Source organism: Chionomys nivalis, chromosome 8, assembly GCF_950005125.1.
Source record: "Chionomys nivalis chromosome 8, mChiNiv1.1, whole genome shotgun sequence".
Taxonomy (NCBI): domain Eukaryota; kingdom Metazoa; phylum Chordata; class Mammalia; order Rodentia; family Cricetidae; genus Chionomys; species Chionomys nivalis.
Window position 1 is genome coordinate 53,872,525 of NC_080093.1, and position 14,887 is coordinate 53,887,411.

Sequence of the window (14,887 nt, forward strand, 5' to 3'; positions counted from 1 at the left end):
CAGAAATCTAGATACTAAGGAGAGTGGGTTTAACCTAAAATAACCATTAGTAGATATGACTGAAAACTACCCTAACACGGCTTAAAATATGGGAGGTGTCTGGCCTCTGGGAAGTTGGACTTAACCTAGAATGTGTGCGGCTGGTGCTTGCTGAGTCTGACCCTCTCCCCAGGAGCACTGTTCGTAACCTGTCAGTCTTGCTGTGGTTGGCGGGTTCCATTCCAGTGCTACAGGATTTCCAGTGACACATGACTGACTGGCTGGCTAGTGGCTTTCAGTTTCAGGTCTTGGAGACACACGTGCTATGAGGGGCTAAGCAAAGGATCTTGACAGGGATCTAGATCTGTCTTTTCATCTCTACCCCAGGCCCTGGTATACAGATGGAGATAGGCCAGTGTGGGTAGGATTTCTTTATCCGCAGTCCTTCAGGGGCAGCCGTGCACATCTGTCTTTGCTTTGTGAGAGGTGACATTTGGGGTCATGGGTAGTGGGGGCTTAGCATGCTTGCTACCTCCCTTGGTCAGGGGCTGCCCTCTTACTCAAGTGGCTGGAGAAGGTCCCTTCCTACCCAAGGCTCTGACTGCAGCCTGAGCTCTTGTCTTTCCTGAATAGGCAGTGTTGAGGTTCTCTGTGTTTTTGGGTTTTTTTTTTTTTTTTTTTTCAGTTAATTGTTATACTTTTGCTTTCATGTAAATTTTTTTTTTTTTTTTTTTTTTTGGTTTTTCGAGACGGGGTTTCTGGAACTAGCTCTTGTAGACCAGGTTGGCCTCGAACTCACAGAGATCCGCCTGCCTCTGCCTCCCGAGTGCTGGGATTAAAGGCGTGCGCCACCACCGCCCGGCTCATATAAGTCTTTTTATTATTGTGAGATAGGGTCTTGCTGTGTAGCCTGGGCTAACCCAGAATATAGAGTAAGCTACCTTCAAATTTGTGGCCCCCTCTTGCCTCTACTGCCCATGTCCTTGGGATTACAGGCATATGCCCAACCTTGATTGGCTGGTTTTCATTTGTTTGTCTTTTGTTGTTGTTTTTTCCAGACAAGGTTTCTCTGTGTAGCTTTGGAACCTGTCTTGGAACTCGCTCTGTAGACCAAGCTGGACTTGAACTCAGATATCTGCCGGTCTCTGCCTCCCGAGTGCTGGGATTAAAGACATGTGCCACCATTCCCAGTTTTGCTTACTTTTTTTTTTTTTTGCATACTTGTGAGTTGTCTTTTTTTTCTTGTTGCCATGTGGCTTTAGTATACCTATTTTTCTGCAAGTATTGTCTCCTGTGTGTTCTCTTGAGTACTGTGCAGCTTCAAGGTAGCAGTTAGTTGACTCCTCTCTCACCTCCTTCCATGAAGGATCCTGCAGAGAGGGAGGAGAAGGGTGGGGCTGCCAGTGCTGATTTCAGTAGGAAGGTCTGTAGCCATGAGATGGTTCCTTAAGTTCTGTTTGCAAATGTTAGGTAGTTCTGACTCTGCATTTTTGCTTCAGTCTTTTGTGCTAGAGTTTCACTTTGAACCCAACGACTACTTCACCAATCCTGTCCTGACGAAAACATACAAGATGAAATCAGAACCAGATAAGGCTGACCCGTTTTCTTTTGAAGGTCCTGAAATTGTGGACTGTGATGGGTAAGAACATGTCTTTTTAAAACAAAAGCAGTAATGCCTTTAGAATTTCAAAATGAAGACTCGGGTGTAGGGGGTGCATGTTCAAGGTCAGTCTAAGCTGTACAGCAAGATCTGTGTACAACAAAGAAAAAAGATAGAAAATGAGAATGATATTAAAAATTAAAAAGTCTTAGGGGTTGGAGAAATGACTATGCAATCAGTTCAGACCTTAGTGCTCATATAACAGAAAGATTGCTGGGACTTGGGAGCTTCCAGCTTAGTAAAGAAAACATGAGCCCCACATTCCAGGATACCCTGCTTCAAAGAGATTAAAGGCATATGCAATAATACACACACAAACACACATGCATACATATTACATATACTTAAAAAGTCTGTCTTGAAGTTCTGATGCACTTTCAGGCTTGTGATCAGTTTCTGTTTGAAAGGGCCCAGGTCTTGAATTCTCTAGACACCATGATTAAAGGGATTTTGTTGTTTACAAGGCAGGTTTTTCTCTGTAGCCTTTCTTGGCTGTCTAGAACTCACTCTGTAGACCAGGCTAGATTCAAACCCTCAGATTCACAGAGATCTTCTTGCGTCTGCCTCCCAAGTGCTGGGATTAAAGGTGGGTGCTGCCACTGCCAGACTTATTTGTTCATATTCTGTGGCACTCTGGCACTAGAGATTTAGCGCAGGACCTTTACACGTAAGACCAATTGCTCTACCACTGGATTGTGTCCTCAGCCCCAAGTTTTAAGATTTATTTTTATTTTTACTTTGTGTGTATGAGTGTTGTGTCTGCATGTATATCTGTGTACTACATGTGTGCCTTGCCCACAGGGGTCGGAAGAGGGCATCAGATGCTCTGAAATTGGAGTTAAAGATGGTTGTGAGCTGCCGTGTGGGCACTGGGGAGCAAATCCTGGTCTTCTTGTTTAGCCCACCTTGAAGTGTTTTGTTTTGTTTTGTTTTTGATTGTTTTTGAGACAGGGTCTCATGTACCTCTGGCTGGCCTCAAACTTGTTTTGTAGACTAGGCTGAACTTAGAGTTCCACATGCCTCTGTATCCCAAGTGCTGGGATTAAAGGCTGTGCCACTATGATACCCATGAAAGCCCTAAATTCCTAAGAGCATTAGTATTTGTTAAGTGGTGAAATTTGATGCAGGTCACAGCCCAGTGACAGCTTTGGAATTTGGCACTGCATCTGCCACCTGATGCCGGTCAGTTGGTAGAGATGCAGCTTAAATTTGACTCCTATGGCTATATCTCACTGTTTGGGAAATTGACTGTTGAAGAACCAGTTCAGTGTTGTTACTGTCACTAAATGATTTGGGCTTCATTAAAATCCCAATTCAAAGGCTTGGAGTAATTAGGGCAAGGGAACATATTTTCCTGAGGACAGTCTGTCTTGTGGGAGAGGTGTTGTAGGAGACTGCTTGTTCGCTCGGCTGCCCAGACTCCCAAAATAATCACTCAGAAACTATATTAATCAAATCACTGCTTGGCCTATTAGCTCTAACTTCTTCTTCTTTTTTTTTTTTTTTTTTTTAATATTTTTATGGTTTATTTAACTTTATGTGCATTGGTATGAAGGTGTCAGATCCCCTGCAACTGTAACTTCGGACAGTTGTGAGCTGCCATATGGGTGCTGGGAATTGAACTCAGGACCTCTGAAAGAGCAGTCAGTGCTCTTAACCACTGAGCCATTTCTCCAGCCCCTAGCTCTAACTTCTTATTGGCTAGCTCTTACATCTTAATTTAACCCACTTCCATTCATGCGTGTATTGCCACATGACTGTGGCTTACCGGCAAGATTCTACCCAGCATCTGTCTCTGAATCTACATGGCTTCTCTCTGACTCTTCTTCCTTCTCTCAGCATTCAGTTTAGCTTTCTCCGCCTAACTTTGTAATACCCTGCTATAGGCTCAAAGCAGTTTCTTTATTCATTAACCAATAAAAGCAACACATATACAGAAGGACCTCCCACATCAGAGAGGACTTAGCTTTATCATGTGTTCCTGAGCAGACATTCAGATACCACCATACCTGAGAAAGTGGCCCCTCATGTCCTATTTACTTAGTTGACTTCTGAGTTGAGTACTTGAGTGTTGACAGATATTTCTGTTCTGCAGCCATTTAGTCTCAAAGAAACACACAGAGATCTACATTAATTATAAACTGGTTGACCTATTTGCTCAGATTTTTATTAACTAATTTTTTATCTTGTAAATTGGCCCATTATTCTTGTCTATGTTAGCCACGTGGCTTGGTACCTTTATCAGTGAGGTGTTCTCATCTTGCTTTCTCTTCATCTTGGCAACGATTGTAGACTGAGCTTTCTTTCTCCCAGAATTCTCCTGTTCTTGTTGCCCTGTCCAAACAGTGTTTTATTAAAAGTACAAGTGACAAGTCTTTACAAAGTACAAGATCACTGTCCCATAACAAGTTAGTGTGGTAATCCTCAGTTTGTTCAGAGATTGCAGGTGATGCACTCTTGAACATTATACACACTTGGCAGGGTCTTGCACCAAAGATACATTTCAGAATCCCAGTGGAGAGAATGCTGTTGTCATTTCAGAGCTGTAAGGTTTTTGAGCATTGGTTACTCCAGGATGATGGGACTGAGCTAGCTTTTGTAAGCTGTCATACAGATGGGCTTTGGGTTATTTTTCTTGGTTTCCAGATTAGTGGTGTCAGAAGTTCCATAGGGCTGTGGTTTCCTTCCTGGATAGTAGTGGGATTTCTTGGAGCAAGTGTCTATAACAGATGCCTTGTCCCTGCAGGTGTACAATTGACTGGAAGAAGGGAAAAAATGTCACAGTCAAAACCATCAAGAAAAAGCAGAAGCACAAGGGCCGGGGCACCGTGCGAACCATCACCAAGCAAGTGCCCAATGAGTCCTTCTTCAACTTCTTCAGCCCCCTAAAAGGTGGGCAGGGTCAGCTCAGTGTGTTACGTGAAGTTGTTCCCTTATGTTGGCTTAGTTCTCAGGAGTTGTGTGTGCACCTCAGGAGAGGATGATCCTTTTCCTGAACATGGAGGGGAACAGGCCAGCTTCCTACGCAAGAGGCAGGTACAGTCTTTAGGACCCTTCCTGGCTCAAACCAGTCAGAATGCAAAGCTTCAGAATCAAATGTACAGCTTCTTTTTCCTATTAATTCAGTTTTTCTTAGTTTTACACAATTTAATAGAGCACAGGGATTTATTTATAATTTCTATGTGATAAACACAAATACATAGACTTACAGTTTTTAAAAGCTGGGAGCAAAACCGCAACACTGAAGCTTTTTGGTTTTGAGCTATACAATGAAGATGAAACCTTGAGCCTTGTAATAATTACTGCACTCTTGGCAGTTCTGAGAAAGTTTTTTGACAGACCCTTATTTCAGTATTAGAACATGAGTACGAAGGGACCATCAATGGATATAAATGTCCATCCCTGTAGCCAAGGTCAGCACATACAGAGTTATGTGTGCAACGTTAGGTGGGTCCCTCGCTGGATCTGGTTTTGTTGTTGTCTACTAAAATGCCCCTCATGAGACATTAGGGTGTTACTATTGTAATGGCCATTTTTATGATTTCTTTGAACCCAGAAAATACAAAGTATATTGATTTTGTAAATAAAAATGCCCATAAGCTTAGTGCTCAAGTTTGCTGTGTAAGGAAGTCCCTTTTAAGGACACTGACGTGTTGAACCAGGCTGGCTCTCCGGAGCTCAGGTAAAGGACTTTTGAGCCTTCAAGAGTTAGTTCGCTGAGCATAGTGGTGCTTTGCACACCTTTCTTTCCAGCATTTGGGAAGCAGAGACAGGAGGATTTCTATGAGTTCAAGGTCTGCCTGATCTACATAGTGAGTTCTAGGACGGCCAGGGCTACATAGTGAGACCCTGTCTTGAAGAAAGATGAGAGAGGGAGAGAAAGAGGGAGAAGTTGGCTTCTCTGGGAATTTTCTTAAACCTGTTTTTAAAGCATCAGCGAAAGTGGGATTGATAAGCAGACATGATGTTAGGGGTGGTGATTGACAGTAACCCATTCAGTTTCCAGTCTGCATTTTCGTCAGGCTGCACATACCAGAATCAAGAACGAAGGATGGTGGCTGGGGCGGATTGGTCTAGAAGGCAAGTGCTGGGGTGCTTGTCCCTGAGAGTTGGGGTCCTAGCCCTCAGACCCTGTGCCTTGCCCACATGGCAGCAGTCTCTTGTGCATAGTGCTCATACAACCAACACTGTCATTGCAACAATGAATGATGCCAGGCTGCGACACTAAATGGTGTGAGCCATGTGAGAAGTGCTGGCACCACAGGTTGAACACAGAGGATTGGATTAACTCAGCACATTGCTAGTCAAGATCTAAATCATCTGTCAGGTGATGGTTCCTTTAGCTTCATGAAGTATGTATGACAAGAAGCCCACATCTCCTTTTGGGCTGGTGAATGTCAGCACCACGCTTGATGGTCTTGTGTGTAGACTGATCCTCATGGATGAATCAGCCTTGACAAGCTGTACTCCCTCTGCAGGGTTGTCAGCCGACTGCACAAATTTTTCCTCCATAACAGATAGGCATGTACAATTCAGCATTTGTACCAGTGCACAGGGTCAGCCTACATGGCAGCAATTCACAGACTAGGACAGCTGGTTCACTTCCTACTCATCCTTCAAACGCAGACTTTTTTGACCCACAGCCTTCTCTAGCTGAAGTAGTATATGGGGCTTATATAATTATTTGCAAGATGCCATGGTGCCTCATTGGGGTCTGTCAGCTGTCTGCCAGCTGGGTTCCCTTCAGTGTGGATGTTAAGACATTGATTGCCATTGTAATGTGTGTTGTCTTTTCTTTTTCTAGCGTCTGGAGATGGAGAATCTCTGGTAAGATTTCCTGAATAGGCACTCTGATCCCTTCCTGCTCTGTTTCTGTAGTTAAAGTGAAGTCATTATACCTTGGGCCCGGAGAGAAATGTTTTTTTTTTCATGCTTGTCCTTTACTCTTCACTAGAGACCCCAGTGTCCCTACTCTGAAATGTAGACAAATGGCAAAGCTGCAGCCCATCTGCTCTTTTGTTTTGCCTTCATGTTGTTTCATAGTATAATTTGAACATTGACTTTAATAAGGTCATTTTAAGTGACTTTGAATGTGGTGACTATTATCCAGCAGTGTAGATGATTCAGAGTAGTAAGGACTGAAGGTAGGGTAAGGGTGCTAAGCATGTTTACTGAAATGAGTTAATGTGTTGCTTTTCCCTCTCAGGATGAAGATTCCGAGTTCACCTTAGCCTCTGACTTTGAAATTGGGCACTTTTTCCGTGAGCGAATCGTGCCACGGGCTGTCCTCTACTTCACTGGGGAAGCCATAGAGGACGATGACAATGTATGTGGGCCGGGGGGTATGAAATGCCTAATTTCCTGTATGCAACTAGGCAGCTGGTTTACTTAGTTTGGCCTTAGTCTTAGTTGGGGTATTTGTTGCTGTGATGAAAATTCATGACCAAAAGCAACTTGGGGAGGAAGGGTTTGTTTCATTTTAAAGCTTGTAGTTCATCATCCGAGGAAGTAAGGTTAGGAGCCTGGAGGCAGGAACTGGTGCAGACACCATAAAGGATTGCTGCTTACTGACTTGCTCAGCCTTATTTAAAACACGAACCTCCAGGGCTGGAGAGATGGCTCAGTGGTTAAGAGCATTGCCTGCTCTTCCAAAGGTTCTGAGTTCAATTCCCAGCAACCACATGGTGGCTCACAACCATTTGTAATGAGGTCTGGTGCCCTCTTCTGGCCTGCAGACATACACACAGACAGAATATTGTACACATAATAAATAAATATTAAAAAAAAAAAAAAAAAAAAAACACGAACCTCCAGCCCAGGGGTGGTACCACATTCAGTGAGCTGGACCCTCCCACATTGATCATTAATCAAGAAAATACACCTCTGGTATGCCTCTAGGCACATCTCATGGAAGCATTTTCTCAACTGAGAGTCCAAATGGCTCTAATTGCCTCTGTTTTAGTCTGAAGATAGAAAGGGAGCTTATCCAGCATGCTCCAACCACCAACTCTGTTACTCCTCCCCATCCTTAACTCTTGTTTTGAGCAGCTTTCAATACTGGAAAGTCCCTCATCATACAGCACAGTGCTGCTCTGCTGGGCTGAGCTGGGCCTGCAACTACAGCATGTGCCTCTCGGACACCTGGATGGAGCAAGCCATCACTGCTTCTGTAGCAGCAGCACCAAGCTTCGTGCTACCTTTAGCATAGCAGGGTGCTTATAAGTTTGGTATTAGGGCTATATCATGGTTCTAGAAATTTAAGTTGTTTCTGTTTTCCCCTGCAGTTTGAAGAAGGCGAGGAGGGAGAAGAGGAGGTAAGGAAGAAGTTATATATAGTGTTCTCCCCTCAGCCTTGTGTGGCTTTGATGTCTTTGTTTGAAGTTAAGAGGTCAAAGGGCCTTGCTCTGATTTTGACCTTGTTACTTATAAAAATATATCTTAGCTGAGTGGTGGTGTCACAGGCCTTTAATCCCAGCTCTTGTGAGGCAGAGACAAGAGGGTCTTTGTGAGTTCTAGGCCAGCCTGGTCTAATGTGAGTTCCAGGACTGCCAAGGACAACTACTCAGAGAAACCTTGTCTCGAAGTACCCAACCCCCAAAGTACCTTAGTAAGCATTTATAAGCAATATCTTAAGTTTTTATAAATGTTTCCAAATTATCTCTGAAAACAAAAAGATATGCAGAGTAATTGTTAGTGACTGGCCCAAAAGCAGGTCTCCACTGTGATTTGCTTTTGGAAAGCAGAAACCACAGGAAACTGAGCCTCTGGATCAATCTATTCAACTAAATCTGTCATCATCCCCCTTTATTTTTAAAGAAATAATTTTCTAAGGTTTAAAGAAATTTTTTTATTTATACTCATATGTATATACTCATATGTATATGTGCACTTGCGTGCTGCTGGTTCCTGTTTAGTGCAGAAGGCATCAGATTTGAGGAGAAATTTCCAGTGGTTATGAGCATAGGTCCTGTGAACTGAATTCAGTTCCTCTATGAGGGCAATTAGTGTGCTTAACTACTGAGTATCTATCTCTGATTCCTTTGGTAAGATTGGTTTGAGGTAGTTGTACAGAATAAGCTGTGTGTCACTTTCTACATGTTCAGGTGACGCCTTTTGGTCATATCACATCCCTAGTCACCTTTTACTTTTGTCTCCTTTTAATACAGGAATTGGAAGGAGATGAGGAGGGAGAAGAGGAGGATGATGCTGAGGTTAACCCCAAGGTTAGTTATTTGAGGACTTCCTGAGCCTACCACTACTGCACAGTGGGACTTTTGAAACTGTTCCCATTTTGAGGCAGTGATGCTAGTAATACTTATGTCCAAAAAAAAAAAAAAAAAAAAATCTGCAGTTGAGGGCTGGAGAGATGGCTCAGTGGTTAAGAGCATTGCCTGCTCTTCCAAAGGTCCTGAGTTCAATTCCCGGCAACCACATGGTGGCTCACAACCATCTGTAATGAGGTCTGGTGCCCTCTTCTGGTCTGCAGACAGAATATTGTATACATAATAAGTAAATAAATAAATAAATAAATAAATAAATAAATATTTTTTAAAAAAATCTGCAGTTGAGGAAAGACACCTCATTGTGCCTGAAGCATTAGGTGTCTGATTCAACGAGGTGTTGTTCTGCTCTATAGACTTGAGCATGTACCTGTGGCTTCCAGCTCTTCCTTAGAAGAATGCTATAACAGGAAGTACCCATGTTTGTTTGTCTACAGAGAACCTGGTGGGAATTGTGTGCTGTAGTAAGGAGAGCATTAGATTGTGGTCAGAACTTCACATTCACACTTGCTGAGAAGATTCAGCAAGTGATTATGATTGAAAACAGAACAGAAAGATTGGCTAAAGAAAACAAAAAAAAAATGGACAGGCTGTGTTTCCAATTTTATCTGTTAAGTTTGTGGTTTTCCTCTGTGGCCTCAGGAGACTCTTGTTAGGGGACTGTGGGCACCTGATGACGAAATTCCCTGAGCACCTCTAGTGCAGTCATACTGCCTTGTGTTTGACAGTATGTGGGGTCTGTTGGAATGCACCCCTGCCTGGTGTCCCTGTGTTCTGCGTCTCTGACTGGCTAGTGTTTGTCTGTTGTCCTTGTTTTCCCTGTGTGGAGTGTGTGCTAACAACTGTGATTGCAATTACTTGGTGCTGTGGCTGCTATCATGCACCCACTAGGAGGTTCCTGAGGGAGAAATGAGATATGGGCTGTTGACATAGCCACGAATGCTATTCTCCTTAAGGATGTCCTTTGGGTCACAGAGACTATGCTGGTAAGCCTGGGGATGGGGAGGCATGTTTCATGCCTTGTAGGCACTGATTGGACACACATTCACCGTCAGTTAGCAGGGACCAAGGCAGCTTGTCACATGCACATTTCAACGTGGTGTACCTTGGCCTTTGTGCTGTGCTTGTCTCACTTAGCCTCTGGTGTATCCCCTCTCCCCCTTTTCTTTTTCCTGTTGTTTCCCCTTTGTCACCCTGCAGAGCCTTCTGTCTCTTCTCAGTCCCTGGTTTTGAAGAGAGCCTCTCACCCGGGTGATCATGTGATTAGTAAAAAGCCCCTTGGACACCCGGCCTCTTGCATTGTCTGGGTGTGGAGAGAAGCTACAAAAGTAGTGTAGGCAATGGGGCACAATGGCGAGCTGTTGTTGTGAGCAGTCCAAGGGATGGTCCTGCTGTCCTTGGGTCAAGATCTGGTTCTGTGGCTTCACGTGCATCTTCCAAAGTGAAGGGTTACTGGAATCTGCACGAAAAATTGCACTGAAACTGTTGTCTGGGAGTTGTTTGTTGTAAGAGGGAAGGAGTGCAGCTCTGCTGTGCTGAAGCTGCTCTGCCCCTACTGGAAGCCTTTTGTATCATGAGAATGTGGCTGTTGCTTCCTGTATAATTTTGTGAATTTCATTTCTTTCATGCTGACAGTTCCTTTCAATTTTTTTCCCCATTTAGGTGTAATTTTTGTGTTAATCATTCATGCATTTCTAGGTAAGGTGGAATCTGTTCATATCTAACTTCCAAACTGCTGTCTGTACTTGATTCGTTGCATTACTTTGACTTCTGGGTCATAGACAGATGAAGTCTATCACATTGTGCAGGAGCTATGATTCCTCAGGCCTTGTGAGCAGCATTTGTGCTGGGTTCCACAGCTAAATGCATTTGTAAAACCAGCAGACCAGTGAGGCTTAGCTCCTGTTTTCAGGGCCTGGTGGTTTTTTGTTAACTAGGCAGTGAGTTGTACTTTGGGGGTGGGGAGGAACATTGTCACTCATGACCAAACAAGAGGTTCTGGGGGTCAGCAGCTGGCAGGATGGCCACAGGAGCCACTTTGGGCACACAGCCCTAGTAAGGGAGTTACCTGATGACTATGCTGACTCAGACACCTTTTGGCTATAGTTACCCTGGATTTGTGTAGATGTCTTCTGGGTTTATACACTGAAGTAGGCATTGTGCAGACAAGTGAGTGAACAGAAGATTAGGTCAGATTGGCGGGAGTCCCTGCCAATGTGGAGACTAAAGCCCCACTTCAAGATTGGTTGGAGGATGACAGCCAGTTGTGGACATGGTATGAGGCACCTTTTCTTCCCTGTGTAGTCTGGAGAGCGTCCTTGACCCTTAGACAACTAGCAGGGAGGAGAGACCCTTGCCAGTGACAAGGCCTTCCTGTGGTTGCTCACAGTTTAACTAATGCTGCAGTAGGAGAAGGAAGGAAGAAGAGTGAGAGGGGCCGGCATAAGGATCTCACGTCCCATCTCATGGTTAGGCCCCTGTCTTCATTGTGAAGACAACAGTTGATAAAGAATTGTCTGGAATGACAGCACAGTCCTGCAGAACCTCGACCTGTTGTCCTTGGTGGGCTCACTCTGGAGCCATCTTTACTCCAGCAGTTAAGTGCAGTTGATGGCAATATAAAAGATAACATGTTTATAAAGGCCATAGTAGCCGCAGACCATGGGAGGTATCCACCTTCAGGGAGCTTTGGTATGGGCCTTGCTCCTTCGTGCAGCTGGCATAGTGGTCTCCACCTTTCTCAGACCCACTGTGCTCTTGACAGCTGCACCTTATGTCCTGTGGTGGGCAAGGTTCTTGCTTACTTGTGCATTTTAAGTACTAGCTCCCCTCCATTGATATGCAAGCTAGCCTTGAGTGGTCATATTGTCATTAAGATTTGTGATGTGGCAGATGTTACAGTACAGTTACAGTTTAGTTTCTGACTATGTCACAGGCCAAAGCCAGTAAGTGTCCCATTTGCAAAATCCCCTTCAAAATCTTGTTGCCTCAGCGAGAGCACCAGTGGACACTGCTGTCCGCTGCCTGGCAGGGGTGGGGTTTGGAGCTGTAGCATCCCTGTTTAAGCCTGCTGCCTCATCACTCTTGCCTTGCCTATGGCCTCTTCCACCTTAGTAAGGGTTATGCTCCCTAGTAACTTCATCCTACATTGCTGTGGTCTGTGTTTTGGATTTTACACCCTTGCATTTGGTTTTATTGAAGACACAAATGTTAGGTTCTTGTGGTCAAAAAAATGCTACTTCATTTTAGTAACAGTACAGGATGCCTGTATTCTGAAGCAGGTAGGAGGTACCCACTCCTGGTCCACCGGTTTTCCACCTGCAATGCCTCTTGTTCCATTTGCGTTTTTTATTTTCCTCTGTGCTGGGAGTGGACCCCAGTTGTACCCCAGCCCATGGAGCTCACACCCTTTCCCGTGTGTGCGTCGCTTGCCTTCCTCTCTCCTGTCCCTGCTGTACTCGCCTGGGACACCTTGCCTCCCTGATGCTCTCTAGGTCAGTAGGTAAGTGACCTTGGCCACTGTGTTGACTGCCTCTAGGTCTAGCCTTGGCTGTCTTCTGACAGCTCTTGCTTGAGTCACATCTGTATTGGGGTTTTCTAGAAAAACAACTCATTCCAACAATGGCTATCTCCCAACGGAAAGCTGAAAAATCTGATTCTTGTTCAGTCCACAAGGCTGCTTGTCTTCAGCTGATCCTGTTCATGTGTCAGATTTGCAAAGAGGTAGACTCTAATGCCAGTGAAGGAATGGATTTGCTAGAGTGAGGGCAAGCAGACAGATTTCTTTACATAAGTGTGGCCTGTATTTAAGGTGGGTCTTCTTACCTCAAATAATCTAATCAAGAAAAGTCCCTCACAGCTTGGGCTTGAATTAATTCCAGGTGTAGTCAAGTTGACAACTGAGAATAGCATAGCATCTCGGGGCTTGGGTTTCTTGTTGACTTACAAGGCTCATGAGACACGGGTAGAGACGGGAGTCCCAACCTGGAGAGCTCAGTATGTCTCTGTGTTCTTCTTGTCACAATCAGTTCAGAGACTGGCTGCTTTTGCACAGAGAACCTAGGTTCAATTCCCAACAACCACACAGTAGCTAACAACCACCTGTGATTCCAGTTATAGAGCATCCAATGCCTACCGTCACATAGACACACACATACATATAATTTTTTTTTTTTTTTTTTTGGTTTTTCGAGACAGGGTTTCTCTGTGGTTGTGGAGCCTGTCCTGGAACTAGCTCTTGTAGACCAGGCTGGTCTCGAACTCCCAGAGATCCGCCTGCCTCTGCCTCCCGAGTGCTGGGATTAAAGGCGTGCGCCACCACCGCCCGGCTACATATAATTTTTTAATTGAAAAAAAGTAGAGGTCAGACCAGGCCAAGGTTCCCCCTTGCATGTTTTGACACTGTGTATATATTTTTGCCTCTGAAGTGTGGTGTCTCAGGGTAGACTGGGGGTAGGGCGTGTCGTACCATAAATACTTCTGGTGTTAACCTTAAATGTTCACACAATGCAGACTTTTCTTATTAGATCCCCATAGCCATGCCAACTAATAGAATTGCTTTTAATAAATTTATTTTATTGGGGCCAGAAAGATGGCTAAGCAGTTAGGAGCAACTCACAGTGGTCTATAACTCTAGTCCAGGGAATCTGACCACCCCCTCTTCTGACTTCTGCTGGCGCTAGGAGCATATGTGATACACAGACATACATGGAGCCAAAACACCCATGCACATAATAAAATAAGAGTAACAGCTGGAGAGATGGCTCAGCGGTTAAGAGCACTGCCTGCTGTTCCAGAGGTCCTGAGTTCAATTCCCAGCAACCACATGATGGCTCAGAACCATCTGTAGTAAGATCTGGTGCCCTCTTCTGACCTGCAGAACACTGTATACATAATGAATAAATAAATCTTTTTTTTTTTTTTTTTTTGGTTTTTTGAGATAGGGTTTCTCTGTAGCTTTGGTTCCTGTCCCGGAACTAGCTCTTGTAGACCAGGCTGGCCTCGAACTCCCAGAAATCCACCTGCCTCTGCCTCCCGAGTGCTGAGATTAAAGGCGTGCGCCACCACTGCCCAGCTCTTTTTTTTTTTTTTTTTTTTTTTTAAAAAAAAAAAAAACAGCATAGTGGTGTGGTGCATGCCTTTAATCTTAGCACTTGACAACCAGAGGCAGGTGAATCTCTGAGTTCAAAGCCATCCTGGTCTACATAGTTCTGAAAACAAAGACAAAGGTGTGTTTGTTTGTTTTAAGCACTTGAGAGACTAAGGCAGGCAGATCACTGTGAGTTCGAGGGCAGCCAGAACTACGTATATAGTCCTTGTCTAAAAATAATTGATTTTTGATGGGTGCTGAAGATAAAACCTAGGGCCTTGGGCATGCCAGACAAGTGCTCCAACACTGGGCTACATCACCAGCTCTTGTTACTTGGAGACACGATGAGTCTCAGTATGTGGGTCAGGCTGGACCTGAGCATGGTATTTCTGTCTTATCCTGGAATTACAGACTTTTCTCACCATACTCCACAGTCACAGTGATTTCTAGTCATAGTCCCCTGGGATTCTGGGCAGCAGATAAGTTAGTTGAGTACATGTCTTAGCTCTGAGGTAACATTGAAGTACTTGTCTAGCCTCGGACTTTAAATGGCCTCCATTTAAGCTCCCCAGATCCTGAATGTGTTTTAAAGGCACCACGTTTTTGTGTTAGGTTGAAAACAGGCATGATTTGGACACCTGCTTTGTGAGACTGATGGACATGGCTCTTCACAGGAGTTAGCCCCTGACTATTTGCTCCTACACCATGAGCTACTGGAGTTGAATCTGTTAGGGTGGTGTTCTCTGTCTGTGGAGAGAACCAGCCCGCTGGGAAGGACAGCATTCCCTGCCTGAATATCAAGGACAGAACTGACCTTGGGAGAGGAGGTTTCTGGTAGAGACAAGGTGGTCTGTACCAACAGCGAAGCCTCTTGTGCAG

At 44.5% G+C, this 14,887-nt stretch overlaps 1 protein-coding gene and 1 non-coding gene across 4 annotated transcripts in view; both read left to right on the top strand.

Moving 5' to 3' along the window:
• Nap1l4 (nucleosome assembly protein 1 like 4) overlaps window positions 1-14,887 on the top strand; it is a 36,849-nt gene that overhangs the window by 20,609 nt on the left and 1,353 nt on the right. For 2 of the 3 annotated variants that reach the window (XM_057778395.1, XM_057778398.1), the window contains 6 exons: window positions 1,479-1,618; window positions 4,386-4,531; window positions 6,444-6,466; window positions 6,846-6,965; window positions 7,924-7,953; window positions 8,806-8,862. In XM_057778395.1, the coding sequence (XP_057634378.1) occupies window positions 1,479-1,618; window positions 4,386-4,531; window positions 6,444-6,466; window positions 6,846-6,965; window positions 7,924-7,953; window positions 8,806-8,862 (516 nt within the window). Of the gene's footprint in view, window positions 1-1,478; window positions 1,619-4,385; window positions 4,532-6,443; window positions 6,467-6,845; window positions 6,966-7,923; window positions 7,954-8,805; window positions 8,863-10,581; window positions 10,618-14,887 lie in introns of those variants that run through there. The other variant, XM_057778397.1, reaches the window with a different exon arrangement.
• On the top strand, window positions 173-299 carry LOC130880843 (small nucleolar RNA SNORA54). The gene has a single exon (XR_009057646.1). It is a non-coding gene; the product is annotated as a small nucleolar RNA SNORA54 (small nucleolar RNA).